General features: G+C 30.7%; 1 protein-coding gene across 1 annotated transcript; it reads right to left on the reverse strand.

The window, feature by feature from the left end:
- Positions 1–617: 617 nt before the first annotated feature.
- LOC142317277 (putative elongation factor 1-beta) lies at positions 618–17,932 on the reverse strand. The gene is made up of 4 exons (XM_075353690.1): positions 17,759–17,932; positions 7,384–7,630; positions 1,274–1,463; positions 618–933 (listed from the first exon to the last, which is right to left on the reverse strand). The coding sequence occupies exons 1-4, from the start codon at positions 17,836–17,838 to the stop codon at positions 779–781; spliced, it is 672 nt and encodes a 223-aa protein (XP_075209805.1). The 5' UTR covers positions 17,839–17,932; the 3' UTR covers positions 618–778.
- Positions 17,933–18,972: the final 1,040 nt, after the last annotated feature.

The following is an 18,972-nucleotide window of genomic DNA, read 5'->3' on the forward strand; positions in this document are numbered from 1 at the left end:
AAAAACAAAAAATTTTACTTTCTTATTAAATCACGAATAAATATTTATAATAAACTCTTTGATAAGATTCAAACACAATCTCAGGGAAATGTGTTAATTTATCACTTTCAAACATATTGTATAAATGATTATGTAACACTACACAATTGTATACAATCATACATTGATTTCTTCTAACTCAAACACATTTATGCATAAATCCAAGAGCAGTGATTCACTGATACTAGTTGATAGCTGTCAATATATATATATATATCTTCACATCATAAGCTATTAATTTTCTTGCATTGCAGAAAGCGCTGCTGAATGGCACTCTGTGTTGAAGTCTTTCATATGCATGTGCATTTTTTTGAATTTTGGTTATTTACAAACACATTTTCTATGAAAATAAATTTTTTTATGGAATTTTTTGTTATCACAATGCATTATCATTGACAACATGCATGTGTTCAAAATTTTAGCTTTCTATATCATCTGGAAGTAGGTTAAATACTGCTGAAAAAATTTTGACCATCCTCCCACGTGACATGGTGCACAAAATTAAAAGCATATAAAAAAAAATTGAAGAAGTTTAACATCTAACACACAACTATAATTAAAAATGAACAAGAACATAATTAAAACAGTGTCATTTAATCATGTGATTTATTAAATAAATTTTAACAAATTTCAGAATAAATCTCAAAACCAAACACTGAAATATGCAGCAAGTAGCAAAAAAACCAAAAAAAAAACCAGAAACAGTCTTTCAATAAATAAACCAGACAGTAGCTATTATTTAGATTTTATTAAATGCAGCAATATCCACTGACTGAACATAGTCTTCAAATTTCTGTATTTCTTCAACAAGAAGATCAACAGAAACTTTTTCATCTTCCACAATGCACATTATTTGTAATTTATGAATACCATAGCCAACAGGAACAAGTTTAGCTGAAAATAATAAACAAATCATCAGATATAATATAAGATAATACTTAGATATAATGCTAATAAAGAACAATATAGAACATTGTTTATTTTCCTATTAAGTACCATTTATCATATTTAATGCTTCTTTAAGAATACTACAAATGAGTAAAACAGTCTTAAGAAAAAGTCTGAGCATTTATTTATTTTTTTGCTTAAACTATAATATTTTTTTTATAATAAAATCAGAAAAACTTAAAAACAATTGATGGCAAATTTAATTCACCACATTTTTTTATTAAAAGAATATTTTCAACATTTCAAAACAAGATATTTATTTAGAACAATATTAAAGTATACGTACATGCACCCCACAATAGACCATCCATCACAATAGATCTGACTTTAGATTCCATTTCACTCATACTAGTCTCATCATCCCATGGTTTAACATCAAGAAGAATGCTTGATTTTGCAATTAAAGCAGGTTTCTTAGCTTTTTTCTCTGAATATGCTTTTAATCGTTCCTCTCTGATTCTTGCTGCCTCTGCATCCTATCGCCAAAAATAAAAATTAATCCTTTGCTATTAGATATTTAAAAAAATATAATTACCTAATACTAAAAGAAAATGGCAAATTTCAGACAATTTTTTTTTTAAATCACAAAAATGTACTTTTCTAGTTCTGCCAATTGTTGCAAATTTTATTCGGAAAGTTTTTTTTTAATCTACTCAACATATTGTATAAAAATAATACATTTTTTTCTGACATATAAAAATCTACTAAAAAAAAATTTACATTAGTTTCTACTTACAATTCAAGAAATAATATTTAAATTAAAAATTACATACATCTATTTTATTTGGCCAAAAATAAACATTTTTTTCTAAAATTCAAAAATATGTTACTAAATCTTGTTAGTTTATTTGTAAAGAAAACATCAGTAAACAAAACAATATTATTTCTAAAAACAGAAACACATATTATATATACAAAATAATGTAGTGTTTAAGCCATGAATTAAAAAAAAAATATTACAATAGAAAAATTGCATAAACATTTCATTCAAAAAAGTACATTGATTCAATAAAAGTTTATAAAGATAAATTTCATAATGATTTCACTATCACCATACTTTTAAAAAAAAACAAAAATGAATGGTAATACAAAAATATCAAAAATTTGTTGGTTAGGTAGTTCAACAGTCAGTATATATGGTTTCTTTGTTATAAAAAAGGCTATACACTGAAAATTACATACATTCAAAAGTACAGCTGATGCCTACAAAATAAGAGTATAATCTTCTGGATATAAACAAAATTGTAGAAGATAGTCATAGCTGACCAGATTGGTGTACCAAAACATAACAGTTTTATCCATAACAGTTTGTTATGGATAAAAAAAATTGTCATTATCAGCATTTTATCAATCAAGACTGTTTATTTCAGTACAGCATATTAATGATTAATTAGTTATGTTTGATAATAATAATTTCAAACTAGAACCTCCCAATATCTGTTAATAAAAACATTTTAAGGAAATATTATATTAACTTCAATAAAAGTGGAAGAAAAAACGAAACTTTAGTTTAATGTGTTCAATCTCACTTATCTTTTCATTGGGTTTTTCTTTTTGTCAAATGAGTAGTTTACTACAAAAGCACATGATTTATGACAGACGTTAAGGAGGGATCCATACCTTCTATGTTATCATATTAAAGTTTGATCTATTTTCTAGGCTGCCCTTGCATTCATTGTCTTTAAATTTTCACACCCGTTTGTATGAGGATGTCAAATAGTCAAATATAAACTAGAATTTTGTTTTCACAGCTTGTGTATTAACAAAAATGGGCTGGCAGGAAGAAAAATTGATGCTGGAACTGTCAAAAGGGAATGGAAGCTCCAGCCAGTTTAGCATTCACATTTTTCTGATCAATAGCACCATGTCAGAGCTACAAGTTCTGTTGTGTGCAATGTATAATCATGAAGCTTCTCATGAATGAAGAAACACACCAAAATTTTTATTAGACTGTAAGCACAGTTTGGAGATACAATATTATCGACATCATATTGAGTGAAATGATGTTTGGGAATATGATGTACCAAAGATGACAGATCAGAAAATTAAACAAGAGTGTGAGGCTATACAAAATTGAGTCACTCCATTATCACAAAGGACCTTGGATTCTAAAAAATCTGTGTAAGATGGGTTCCAAGGCTTTTGACCCAAAATCAGAAATAAGCCTAACTGGAAATTTGCCAAAGGATCCTAAATTGATTTCAAGAGAAATGATTTTTTGCATTAAATAGTCATGCGATGAGAGATGGGCCCATGACTACAATCCCAAGTCAAAATCTGCAAATATGGAGTAGCACAAGAGCAGAAAGCACTGCCTCAGAAGTGCATCCATTCTTGCAATAATTTTTCGATACTGGAAAGGTGTACTGCTTGTCGGTTTTCTCCTTGAGCACTGAACTGCCAAAGCTGCAAACTATTGAACTTTGTCCAGTTCCTGGACAAAGTGGAAGCTATCTAAAGGAACAGAAAGTACCATCAGCCAATCAGAGATGTGAATTTCCTTCACAACACCAAACCTCACACAGCAATTAGTTTACGAGATAAACTGGATGAAAATGAATGTAGTTTTTTGGAACCCTGGACCAGATCACATTATTCACAGATTTGTTTGGGCTCTACATTTCCCAAAGAACCATTTTTTTGGAATTTCTGGTCGAGAGATCTCTAATAGCAGGTTCCACTATAATTTGAGTCATGTGTACTTATTATAGTCATGTTTTAAACTTTTTTTTTTATATTTTAAAAGAATTAATTTGGAAAATCTGAAACTCAACAACCTGAAAGACAAAAAAGACTCTTTTCACCAAGATCCCCATTACATTAGTAATTTAAGTTTTTGAAAATGTATGATCACTTTAAATCTTTAACATGTTTGATTAAAAGTGATAAGATAATTAAGAATTACACTTACCGTACAATGTCTCTGGATTAAAAAATTGTTGTTTGGATTCATTCAATAAGCTATATTAAATAAGAATAATAAAACTATGGGGCCTAGTGAATAAAAAAAAAAAAATCACTTGTTAGTGAAGACACCTCAAAAGTGTTAACATCTGAGTTATCTTTGCTCTTAAATATATATATATATAGGTTTAGAGTGAATAAACATTTACTTTTAAGGTAAATATTCACTTGGAAAAGTATGATAAACATTTAAATACTCACTTAAAAGTGAATACTCAAACGTATAAAGCGTTGCCTTTATTTGTTTATATTTTATATTATGACTGGCTTATAGAATGATGTATTCAATTGTCATTTGGTGCAACACACTCAAACCTTTGTCATTTCACATAGCTGAATTCAGTTCTTTTGTTATTGTCTGCGAAAAAAACAATCATCATGGCCAGTGAGGAAGGCAAATTAAATTAAATTAATTCCTTCAGATCAGATGTGTTTCGTTGAAATTTTAAAAGATTATCAGATTTTATTAAATAAATCTATGTTGCTGCACATAATTTTACAAAAATAAAAGGGACAAACAACTTTGATGGAAAAATTTAATAACAAAATTAACAAACAAGTTACGCTTCTGCAGTTAAAGAAATATCTGAACAATATGAAGACTATGTGAAAAAAAATGACATTCACACTGCAGACAATAAACCAATTAAGCTGAACGACTGGGAGAAAGCACTGCTTGACTTTTTAAATAGCGAAGAAAATACAGTATTTTCAAAAGTGCCCAGTGCAATAATCTGTTGTTGTAGTGGAAGGGTGTAAGGAGCCATGAAGATTACCATAACCACCATCACTAAGGCAGAATCTGCCATTAAACATTGATATTTTTCTTTTCATTACACTTCGTCTCCAAATTATGCCATCAAGTCCACTCCCCAGCCACTGCACATCTATATGCTAGTGAATCTTTCATTTGCATAACATGTCGCTTGTACGTTAATACTAACATAACTATTCTGATTTATGTACTAGTCAGCAAACTATAAGATAACATGCGGCCTCTTTATTTTTATGTTTACAGTTAAAAGCACTGATGACTGTAGGTATTCGGAAACAAGCTTCCCAGTTAGCTTGTGCTTCATTCTGTTTGTTCAGCATCAATGGGAATTTTATCCACTCATATCTGCCTTACACAGAATGTGATCCGAAATGAAATCAAACATTTTACAAATTGTAGTACAACATAGACCAAAATCTTCTGCCGCTCCACTTGGATAACCATGGTCACTAACACCATGGATAACCATGGTGTTAGTGACCATGGATAACTAACACCATGGATAGTGTAACATACCTTTGATAGTTCAAAGGTAAGTTAACCTTTGAACTATCAAAGGTTAACATAGAAACACGTCCACCTTATCTCTTCGGCTGAGTGTACCACCTGTAGTTTCGTCAGTCTCTGGCAAAAAATTATCACAAAAAATGTACATGCTCAGATTTAAACCCTAGCAACTCTTTACATTTGGACAGATTTAATTTTCTTCATTCTTTGTAATACTTTACTTCACAGATATGCATAAAATCAGCCATCACTCTATCAATAAACAAAGAAATAAGTAAACAGTTTGAGCAAACAAATACCCTAGCTTAAAAATTATCGAGTATTTACTCAAAATTTGAAGTGTTGCATTAACTTCAAGATTAACGAATTAAGTGAAGACTGGAAAATGTTTAATGTTAGATGTGTTTACTCACCAGAAGTTAGGTATTACCTTTTAATTTTTATTCTCTCCAATTGAAGTGATTACTTCAAATTTTGAAGGTAAGACTCTTACTTTAATTCACTAGGCCTATGACTTCCCTATACCAATTACCATTTCCATTCTACCATTAATATTATTTATTACATATAGCAACTATTTTTAAACTGTGAGATTTAAATTTATTATTTATTTATTTTTAAAATGTCTTCCAAATATCTACGTTTATTTTTCAAGCTTTAAATAGTTAGATTTTCACTTAATATTACTAAGGTTGTAAACGTATTTGAAATCATTTTTTAAAACTTCTCCCTGCTATATAACTACATTTTTATCATGCTATTGCTAGATTAGATTCTACTGGATTCAAGATAACAGATTTGCTAAGTTTGTAAGGTTGCATTCAAGTACAAAGCTGGTTTCAGCACCAACTGCCTCTTATAGCACCAGCATTCGATGGTTGTCATTTATAAGTGTTCATATAGAAAAGTAAATACAACAAGCTGTTATTAATTCAGAGTTTATGGTAATTTACATTCAGTCAAGTAAACTAACAACAGTAAGTATGGCTTAAGTGTAACCATTTGCTTGTTTAAATAATGATGTGTTATTATAAATCAGCATTTGTTGCAAGCATTTACTTGGAAAAAACCCCAGCTTTTTCTTAGAAAAGGAACAATTAAAATAATGAGTGATACTATTTTACGCCGGTCAGCATTGATCGGCACTGAAAACCAGATTTGTACATGAACGCATCCTAAGATCAGATTCTATGACTAAATCAAATGCATCTGATTTTTATTACATTTGACAATTACTGCAATTTTCTATTTCACATATTTTTTTCAATCTGCGCTGCAAAGAGTTTTACAGTATATATACAAGACTCAATCTTGTTATGCCAAGACTAGACCTTATACAATTATAAAAACAAATTAAAAAACTTTCCTGCAATTGAAATTAGGTGTGAGAATTTTTTATATGAAGAAAAACAATCATTACTTTATCAATTACACCTGTTCTTTGTGAATCTAGAAAATTGATATTAGTTAGTTCTGTTTCCCTATCAAGAAAACATTTAAGATTCTAAAATGTTTAGGAGATGTAACTTCATCTTTTTCCCATTCATCCATACTTTGAGTTAGGTAATGAATTGCAGACCATCATATCATTCTATTGCTCCATATCCCTTTCTTCCTCAATACCCTAGTCGTATTCTCTAAAACTTTACCTAGTCATGTTTTCCTTACTCTTCCTCCTCTTGGTCTCTTCCATCTCAATTGAAAATGTTCAATGCTGTTGTTTTTCCTGCTTTCCATAAAATGCCCAAACCATCAGATCAGTCTTTCTAACATAGTCCAACATAGTTTCTGTATTTATGAGAATCCTTACCATTACATCCCTCACACAATCCCTCATTGACTTGACAATCATGGTTCTAAAAAAAATGTAATTTCCATAGCTTAACTTACTTTCTTCATTCTGTTCTCTTGTAATGAATTCTTTGGACCTTATATCAGAAGAGGCATGAAATATATTTTAACTGATACTTCTTTAAATTTCATACCGTTATTCCTTTACAATATTTAACTAGATAACAGAAATATATAACAAATATGTGATATACATACTTCTATAGTCTCCACACCTTTGTGTGGAGACTATAGAAATCAGACTATAGTAATCAGTTCATAAAAATATTTTTTACGTATAACATGACTTCACTGATTACCTCCTCTTCATCAGACCCAAAAAGATCTAAGTCGTCATCATCATCCTTAGCTGGAGCAGCAGCCGTCTGATTGGAACTATCAAAGGTGAATGATGCTGGAAGTTTCTTTACACCAGGTAATTTATTCTTTTCATCTTTATTGTATGACTTAATGTGATTATACCATCTAAGTACATGAGGAGTTGATGCACTCGGTGCTTTATTCAAAGCATCAAATACCGCAATATCAGCTTGAGTTGGCTGGTATCTAAAAGTAAACATATAAAAATATTTCTTATTAATTTTTAGAGAAAAATTATTATCTTAAATACAGTACTGAAACATCTGTATTTAAATAACAACAAATACAAATTACATGAGGCCAAGTGTGTGTGTCCGTGTAATACAAAGTGATTCCAAATTGCACAACTATCTCTTGGAAGATGATTCTATAGCCATGAGAAAAAAGAGTTCATATAAACTAAAGGTCACAAACAGTTTGTTAGCAAGTGTCAGCTTGTGAACATTTGGTCCTGCTTTCTGCTCCCTCTGTGAAATTAAACCGTACTAAAATTCTTTGGGGTATAAACTGAAGGATACATTTGGTGCTTCCTTTCGTTTTTGATCTAAGAAATTGAATAAAAGAGGTCCCAGATCTCTAGTTCAATTAAGTTTTAAGAAAAACACTGTAAAACACAAAAGAGTTGTCAGAAAATATACCTTTTTAGGTTTGGAATAAAATAAGTTCGTTACTTTACCAATAAACAAATAAAAATTTCTATTTAACATTGTAGAGAAATTAATTCTGAGAAAATTGGTGTAAATAATATTTATTAAAATTAAACACAAATTTGAGAAGTTCAACTTTAACAGAACACAAACTGGATCGGAAAAGTGATACGATTTTAAACAGAAAAATTAACATACATTTGCTAAAAATTATAAAAATAAATTTGAAAGACCTCCTTCTAAAACACACTAAAAAATTGTTTATTCAACGGTTGGCAACAACACCTGATCAATAATTAAGTTTAGTGTCTATTATTTGAATATTTACTTGAGCGGTGTTAGTGCTGTTATTGTTAGGTCAGTCATTCATAATGGGTGATACCACAACACTTTATTCATTTTCAGAGTTGACCAATATGTAGTTAATTTATGGTAAAATAAATAAAAATGGATTGGCTGCTATGCATGAAAACCAGGAAAATTATCCATATTGAAGAGTACCTGATCGTAAAACATTAGAGGCTTTGGAGAGGCAAGTTCAAGAAACAGGTATGCTTAAACCACAACAATTTGATGCTGGTCGAGAACGTTTAGTGAGTAACACAAACACTGAAGAAGCAATACTGATTGTGGTACAATTATCTCCCGCCTCAAAGCACCAGAAGATTATCACATCGCTTTGATGTACAATCAAGTATGTGGCAAACATTACTGGAGCAACAATTATATTCAATCCATGCAACACATGCACAAGAATTATTACCACCTGATTTAGTAAAACCTTATCAGTAAAACCCATGTGCATAGTTGTTATGGGCAACTGATAAAATGATAACCATCAACAAATTTAAATTTAAAACAAAATTCTAAATTTAAAATTATAATACACACAACAGTTTTAAAAAATGTCCAAGTCCTTAAAATCAAATACTGTACGCTACTTGAAACAAAAGAGAAAAATTTGTCTGCTTGCTCAGACATATATCTGAGCTAGATTTATCAGAGATGCCACCAATTGGATCAATAAGTGCCATACTGCCAATACTGAATGCGGCATTGAGGTTTGGATAAGGTTTTAAAATATATTTCAATTCGAATATTTTTGTGCTTTTCTATATTTGAAGTTAGTCAAACAATCACAAAGTATTATTGTGATCTAAATGGTCACTTATAACATAAAGACTTCTGCAACAGATCTGATCTGATCACGTTTGTCTTTCCTGTAATAGTACGCATAAAGAATAAATGAAAAACCTTTTTTTGGTAAATCCATTTCTAATCACCCAAAGGTAGTAGATAAAATTTATTAATTTTTTTATTTGTAATAGTCTTAATAATTAAGAGAGTTAAAAATAGGGATAATTTTATTTTTTGTATATTTCAAATCTTTTTTGATGCCATTTTGTATAATCACATCAGCCAATTTTGCACTTTTTTAGGTTACAGTAAACTTCAATAACTTCCTTCTTTTACAAACATCAAGTTCAAGATATGATGAAATCACATTTACACTATACCACTAAAATCTGATTATTACTTCAAACCGATTAGTTAAAATCAAATAATTAGCATAGGTTTTTAACATGAACTAAATTATAACAAAAATTAAGTCATTATACTATCATTTCTCCACTCCTTTAAATGAAGTAAATAGATAAGTTATTTACATACATACTTTAATCACTGATGTTGAAAATGTGGTCAGTAGTATCAATGAGTTGTAGTGATTTTCTTAATATCATACTAATAGATAATTAGTATAACATTGTCAATTTTGGAAATCATAAATATGGTTCTTGTGCCATGTTAATGAAAGAAGTGAATCGGCAAGTAAATGATTTCTTCACTTGTGTCCACTGTTTTTTTCCAATCAACCATTTAACATCAAAAATACAGAATATAATTTCATTGTTTTCAAACAAGAATATATCAAAACTTGGGAATAACCAGGGAACAAATGAACTGTTGTATCATTGAACACAAGACTTTTAACATATACATCAACTTCTACATTTCTTGGCAGAAATCTACGATAAGACGCAATTTGTAAAATTTTCTTATAAGTAACAAATCTCTTCTATTGTTTCAAGCATTCTTCTTGTACCAGTTCTGCTGAGAAATAAATAAATGTCATCCCCAAGATATTATCACAGTAAAATTTAGATGTTGCCTTCTGCTATTTAAATCATCACTCTTCTGCTAGGCTGATCACTGTATGGTTGCTACAGCTTGTCTTTGTCAGGTTTTCATTGTTGCACCACAAATCTCATCACAAGTATTTTTTTTCCATGAAAATAAGAGATAATGTTTCACTTTCAACACCAAAGTCTATGAAGTGATGGCAAACAATGATCAAGATTTTTAACCCTTCAAGCAGGGAGCACGTGAATGTCACACAGCGTGCAGTGCTTGCTTCAAAACTTCATAGCATTGCCATCTCGTAATGTTTATTTGAAAAACTGGCTCTGTGTTATCACGAGGCTTCGTTCTTCCCCTCCGCATTTTTATAACTGCGTAGGATTGCATATCGGTTATGAAATACGATTTTGTTCTACGAAGTTGAATGCTCCACTTTCAGTCAGTTGCGTCAGCTGTGAGAAAATGAAAATGGCCAGGTCAAGCACGTTGCATAATCTTACATCGGAACAAATTATTGAATGTTTAGATGAGACGTGCGACAGTAACATTAGAATATTTGATAGTGGTATTGAATTTGATAGTGATGAAAGTAATGAAGATTTTGTGCCAGAAAATCGTAATGAAAATAAAGAAGATTCTGAACAGAGTAGTGGCGATATTGATATTCAAGTGAAGCGTACAAGAGAAGACATAGATTGGAAATGAGAAAAAGTGGATGCTTTTCCTCATGAATTTCTTCTGCTGAAAATTTGGCTTAAATTGGTGTATTAGTTTTGAAGCTATAATTTTTTACTTTTAGTACTGTAATACAGCTGCTGGTTGGGCATTTAAATTACCGGCAGTTGGGTAGGGCTTTAAAAATTTTGTAACTTGAAGGGTTAATATAATCTATAATAATAATCCACCTGTACAAGTATGTACAACCAATGTTTTGTGAAAGTATACAAAGGGTCAATCCATTTGAAGTAACCCAAGGGTGGTTGCTTGACCAACTCAAAAAAAATTGAAACTTATATGTTTCTTTCCTACAACATTAGGTTTCCTACATAAAGTTTCCTACAAACTTTCCTACATGTTTCAGGACCTTAAAACTATTTATTTATTTTTTTTATTTTTTATTTAAGCAGTTTACCTGTAGTGGCCATTTTTATTATCGTGTGCACACCTATTTTTGTGAATGTAAAGGTTTATGGAAAAAATAATAACTAAAAACCTATTGGTCCTGGAAGGATGAAAAAAAGCAATTTACTCAAGGTAGAAGAATGGTCTAGTGGTTTATTTACAATTTCTCTTTTCTTTTTATGAGAAAATTACCAATAAAGTTGAGCATGAAAAGAGGCAGGGATGGCATACACAGTTTGAGTTATTATTTTATACGTAGGTGTATGTTAGTAGTTTTACCATAAATAATATTAATGGTGATATACTTATCCCTAACTTTTTATAAATTATTGAAAACTTTTTTAAAAATATTCAAATTTTGGTTTCAAATAACTCTGATGGGGCTGGTGATAAAAATCTCAAATTTGCACTACTTGCAGGGTTTTTGTAGATGTTTATCACAAATATAAAAAGTTTCTTGTGTATTGTACTAATAAAAAATTTATAACTTCTCAAAAATCATGAAAATCCTGTTAAAACGATACCATTTTGACACCTTTAAATAAGTGCTCCAAGTGGGTTTATTTTCTTGGCACTTTAATAGTTTTATACTTATTAACATAGTTGAAATAGATTTATTTAAACCATTCAACCGCATTGTTCATGTTATAACAGGCGCTTGAAGTCATGTTGCAATTTCGTCATCAGGAGAATTCATGTTGCAACATGCTCATTTGTGCTCATCATTTAGCTTTGCAATTACAGATTGGTCAGTCTGACATTAGTCAGTGTGACCTGTTCACATCTTTATAGAGTGTCTCAAATTTCATCCTGTATTTATTAAATAAATAAGTTTTACTTAATAATAATTGCAAATTTTAAAATCAGTTTAATTTTTATATTATTTTCAAGTAACTTCACATAAAACAATGGAAGGCAATGTTCCATACAAATTTATGAGAATTAAGAGTGTCATAAAACAGTGTATGGTACAGTGCCAAAAGAACTCATTAAAATTTGTGAATTTAGTGATTAAAATCAACAACTTATTTTTTATGTGTTAATTCAGACGTCACTAGTGTTTGTAAATATCATGAAATACGTTTTTGTCAAAATTCAGTCACCTGTACGGACAATTCTGTTGTGACCCTTTGAGAACTCATAAAAAACAGTTAAGAAAAACTTAAGGACAAATAGCATTAGAGCAAGCTCTTAAAGAACATATTTTTCCAAATTTAAATTTAGTTCCTGGAAAGTCTCTTTGTGTTAACTGTTTCAAAAGTATTTTTTCTCAGCAGAACAAAGAACTAAATGAATGCTAAGACCAAGAGCAATACATTGTCTCACATCACAATATTGAACAATTAGATGCTGTTTGTAGCATTCTGGGTGTACAACTCCATCAAAATTGAAAAAAAATTAAGCATGGATCAAAGACCATCATCATTAAAATTTAAAATAAATAAGGTATCTGAAATATTAAAAAAGAATCATAAGTATGTTCCGTGTCAGAAGGCATTGTACGATATTACTTTATTTCAGACTCCAAGGACTATGAAGACCAAGTATTGTTCCACTTTCACTTATGGAAAAAGATTATTGCTTGTGTGTATGACGATCAGTGGTGGATAAGAGAAGTGGTAGATATTAGCCTCGAAAATGATGATATACAGGTTCATATTTTCCACCCAGCTGGACCATGTACGAGGGTTATTTTTTTTTTCAAGGTCCGATCGGTTACAAAATTAAAACCACAGTGAAAATAAAAAATTTGTTATTTGTAACAAGTACTTGCATAGTTATGCTATTTCTCTACATAGTCGCCACTCCAAATTAAACATTTGTCATAGCGTGGTACCAACTTTACAATACCCTCGTCATAGAACGGAGCCGCCTGTGTTTTCAACCATGTTTCAACGCTGGTCTGCAGCTCGATGTCTGTGCCAAAATGTTGTCCTCCTAACCAGCGTTTCATGTGAGCAAAGAGGTGAAAATCGGATGGAGCCAAGTCCAGGCTGTATGATGGGTTATCAAACACTTCCCAATGAAAACGCAACAGGTGCTTCTTTGATACAGCTGCAGTGTGCGGCCGAGCATTGTCATGGAGAAAGACAATGCCTGATGACAACATTTCTCTCCACTTATTCTGAATTGCCCTTCATAGACGTTGAAGAGTCACACAGTATGAGGCTGCAGTGATGGTTGTGCCACGTTCCATGAATTCTACCAAAAGAACTCCATTCCGGTCCCAGAACACAGTAGCCATACACTTTCTGTTGGAGAAGGTTCGCTTGAACTTCTTTGGATTACTCGGAGAATGAGAATGCATCCACTGTTTGGATTGTTCTTTTGTTTCTTCAGTTTCGAAATGGACCCAAGTTTCGAAATCGTCCCCTGTGATAATTTTGTTCAAAAAATCTTCTCCTTCATTGTGGTAGCGCTGGAGAAACGTTAGGGAGGCGTCCATTCTCATTGTTTTGTGATGGCCAGACAGCATCTTGGAAACCTATCTGGCACACAGTTTGCGGTACTGAAGTCTTTCACTCACAATGGTGTAGAGCTGACCTTGAAATTTCAGGAAACGAATCACTCAATACAGAAATTGTGAACTGACAATTTTCTCAAATTGCCTCATCCACTTGCTCAACGAGATCATCGGTTGACACTCACTTCCTTCCCTGACCGCCTGCATCATGAATATCTGTACGTCCTGCTTTCAAGTTCCTGCACCATTGTTGCACTTTGCTGTCACTCATTGAAGTTTCACCGTACACATTACTTATTCGTTAATAAATTTCAGCTGCATTACACCCCTCAGCCTGAAGAAATCGAATTACCGCATGCACTTCACACTTGGCGGGAGATGCCATTGTTGTAGACATGTTTATGTGCTAGCTGCGTGTTCAGAACTAAACGAAGTGACGCGGTATGATTGAAAGCCATACTAGAGATGCTGTGCAACACATATGTGCACAGGTTCATCCAATTTTTGCGCAGGTTTTTATAATCTATAATTTAGAATCATAATTTTCAATTAATATGAAATAATCAGATGTTTCACCAAATATATTACATATACGCATAAGTAATAACTATTAGATTACATTTACACATTTAAGTAATTTTAAGTACACAAAATTTTATTTCGCTAATAATAAATAATTTATTTCATTTTTTTTATCGTTGAATTACTAAAATTGTAAATTTTTTTTACAATCACGGCTTAATAATTATTAAATCAATATATTTAAATTAAAAAAGAAAAAAGTTAATAAAAAAAGTTAAAAAAAAAAAACAAGGAAATGAAATCTGATTCAAACCGATGCGCCTTCCCTTTAAGATCTAAATATTTCATTAATTAAAATTTTAATTTTAATTTCGATTGCAATCAAAATGGGAGGTGCACAACTAGATGTTATAACAATGCTAAATTCAAAATTTCAACATTCAACAGCTAGTCGTTTTTGAGTTATGCAAGATACATACGCACATACATGTGTATATACAGATGTTGTGCTGAAACTATTCAAAATAGATTCAGGATTTTCAGAATGGATATTTCCATTAAAATATGAAAACTGAAATTTCTTACTATCACAATACTTCCTTTTCTTCATACAAGAAAGTAAAAAATGTTAAGTGCAAAGATGACAAGAAACCCTTTTGTAGCACCTATTTAGTGAGTCAACAAAATGATAACAGGTTTTTCATTATTTTTGAGAGCTTATAAATTTTTTATTAGTGCAATACTCAAGAAATTTTTTATTTACCATTAACATCTATAAAAACATTGCAAGTTGTGCAAATTTGAGATTTTTTATCACCAGCCCTCTCAGTTATTTGAAGCCAAAATTTGAGTTTTTTTTTATTAGTTTTCAAAAATTCATAAAAATTTAGGGGTAAGTATATCACCATTAATATTATTTATGGTAAAACTACTAACATACACCTACATATAAAAAAATAATTCAAACTGTGTATGCCATCCCTGCCTCTAGAAAAAAGTTACCAAAAATGAAATTTCATTGTTTTTCATGTTCAACTTTATCGGTAATTTTCTTAGAGAAAGAAGGGAGATAGGTAAATAAACAGCTGAACCAACCTTTTACCTTGAGAAAATATGATTAAATTGCTTTTTGTTTCATCCTTCCAGGACCAATAGTTTTTTAGTTATTATTTTTTCAGTAAACCAATTCAATCACAAAAATAGGTAGGTGCACACTCGTAACAAAAACTGGCCATCAGAGGTAAACTGCTTAAAAAAAAAATTAAAAAAAAGATAGTTTTAAGGTCCTGAGACATGTAGGAAACAAGTGGGCAAACTTCATTTTTTTTAAATTGAATCATGCAATCAATCAGCTTATGTTTTTTTGGGACACTTCAAATGGATTGACCCCAAAATATTATTGTGATCTAAATGGTCACTTATAGCACAAAGACTTCTGCAACAGAGCTGGTCATGTTTGCCTTTTCTGTAATAGAACACATAAGGATGTAGGATGATTTGTGAGTATGTCTAAAGGAAATTTTCATGTAGGGTCACAAATGGGGCACTTTCAGAAATATTTCCTTAGTTAATATCATATAACATCTTTCGTTAAATATTCTTTAAGCTTTTCCGGATGTTTTGTTTGAGCCTTTTAAATGAAATGTTTTAAACTTTAAAAGTTTTTCAAGCAAAGTCTGAAAATTGAACAAAGTTGACCAAACAAAAATTCTCTGTTTTGTCAAACTTGGTCTTGGAATAACTTTCAATGAACACAACAGCATGATGTTGACAAATATTATGACAAAATAAATTTACAATTTAGTTTTTTCTTTTTACTAAGATTATTTAGTGTATTTCAGTTATATACAACACAATTTCCTCATAATAAAGTTAACTTCACTCATACACTGTTTTTTTAAACCCAATACAATCTTGAGCAATTATTTACGATGCACATTCAAAAATCAATCTTGACATATGTTGTTATGGTCATTATATTAATCACTAACAAACAAGAAAAGAGTATCATTCTACTATAGTATTAAGGTTAATTAGATGACATTAACAAGCAAGGGGAATGTTATGTTGTTTACTGTTACAAGTTAATTATACAAAGTTCAGAAATTCATTTAATCTCATTTTTGTAATTAAACCAAGTTAGCATTACATTACAATCTATCCGAATAACTGAAATCAGTTGACACAAATTTCAGAAGTATATTAAGAACGTATAAAAAACATACGATACAGATTATAAGAAAAAGAAAAAATGTAAACCTGAGAATATTGATACAAATTCAGCACATTACCCTTACACATATAGGAATATAACAATAGGAACATGTAACAGGAATATGTAATACATATGACACAGGAATATGTAATTTATTGACTTTTCATTTAAAATTCTTTATAAGTCAAAAACTACATTTTTTTGTATTTTTACACTCAGCATAGTGAAAACAACATATACCACAATTATTGACTTGTAAATACACATCATCTTTCTAAATAATTACCCAGTCTTAAAATAAGAATTCTGTACAAATAATAACAATACTAGGCTTTAATATGTAATACACATACACTATTATCATAATAATCAAATTTACAAACATTAACGTACTACTAATGATAATTAAAAAGTAAAATGGTGTCAAACTGAGGGAATTGAACAATACAACACTTATGATCTTTTTTTGATACAACTAAAATCTATCTTGATATTTGATGACACTTGTAATGGACAAACCACGCAAATTACTTGTAACTACAATTTAACACAGTATCAGCCGTCGTCAGTTTCAACAGGAAAGAGAACGTCAGGAAAGACTAGCGGTCGTTGTTCATAGTTATAAAATTTACAAAAAATAAATAGATTCAAATCAGCAGCTTTTGGAAATTACTCAAGTTGCTTTATTTATCTATGCAAACTGGACACCTACAACTTCCAACTAATAATTTGAGTAGTATACAAAATATCAGTGAAACACTTCATTAGTCACAATCTAAAATTAATCTTTTATGTTGCACTCTATGGACTACTAAAACTAATATATAATTAAAACACAAAAAAGTCAAGTAATAAAAAGTTAAAAGCGTACACTAAAACTGAATTCTGGATACAAATCACAACAATTAATGCGAGACTTGTCAGCTACAGCACCAAATGCCTATTTAAATAGCTAATTACTAAATAACACCCCCTACTACTAACACTGCGTTCGTTCAAATAAATAAAACGTTTCAATTTAATACGCCTTCAGACTTGATACTTATTTAAATCATCTAAAAACAATGTAATACGTACTAACACATCATAATACAATAACTTTAAATGAACATTCCACATCTGTTAATAACTTAAATTTTCATAGGTTAGTTATGCAACACGTGGGTCCTACACACATTTAATTAAAATAAAATAATAATACGAACCCGTCGACGTAACTCCTATCTTCTAAATAATCATTTAAGGCTTCAACTCCTTTCTGAGATTTTAAGTCACCAACAGCCATATTTACCACTGATTTTAACCACGCAAATTACTTGTAACTACAATTTAACACAGTATCAGCCGTCGTCAGTTTCAACAGGAAAGAGAACGTCAGGAAAGACTAGCGGTCGTTGTTCATGGTTATACTCGTGAACCGTGCTTTCTTGGCGTGAACAGTTATTTCTGATTCTATTGTACATGATTCAGAATAAATCTAGTTATTTAACTCAAATAGTACAAATTGTGAATCATTATCTGGTTTTTTTTTCACAATCGCTATAATTTGTTAACAATTTGTCTCACTTCTCACAGAAGTGAACTATTTACAAGCTCACGAAAAACTTATAATGATCGAAATATCAGCTTCAAATAAATATGCAATAATCAAGAAAGAAAGAAACGTTGATAAATTATACTTAAATGTTGTAGTATAAGAATATCAGTTTTAACAAACAAACTTTGAAATGTTTAAAGTTTATGTAGTCTAAGCTGTACATAATTTTTTCCCTCAGTAAAAAAAATATGTATATATAAGCTTAAGTGGTATGGTGAAAGGAAATATAAAACGTTTTTAGTGTGTTTTAAGTGCATGTAATGGAATAATATATGGAGCTGCCATGAAAAACGAAGTATTTGCCAAAACTATGCGTTCTACGGCTCCACGTTGCCTAATAGGCAATAATAATTTAGGAAAATTTGAATGGGAAATGAATGAACAGCACCCGATCTCAAAAGTGTTACAGCTTAGTACACTAACTTTAAGGAGATGAAATTGTGTTCCCTCAAACGAAGAAATCGCCTTAACGTATGGACTCCAGTGTTTTTAGTCCACGCAGTTGTAAAATAACTTAGGGAGCCCGTACCTTCTAATACGCTAACAAATTTAGAGAGGCCGTATCTCGCATCCATCATATGAAATTTATGTTCGTTCTTCAGGGACAAAATTTAATACCTCGAATGACGTGTACAAAGTGCAAATCATCTAGTTCTCGTGTTTTACAATTGAACATTTGCATTTTATCGATACCAATGATTAGCTACAGTGAACTATCTCCAATAGATGAAGTTTCCTTCTAGATCTCTGGTGTAGAAGATGGAGACAATATACAGATACAGACTTAGAAATACTCAAACTGTCATTAAATAACAAAAGGAG

This window comes from Lycorma delicatula, chromosome 1, assembly GCF_047948215.1.
Source record: "Lycorma delicatula isolate Av1 chromosome 1, ASM4794821v1, whole genome shotgun sequence".
In the NCBI taxonomy this organism is placed as follows: Eukaryota; Metazoa; Arthropoda; class Insecta; order Hemiptera; family Fulgoridae; genus Lycorma; species Lycorma delicatula.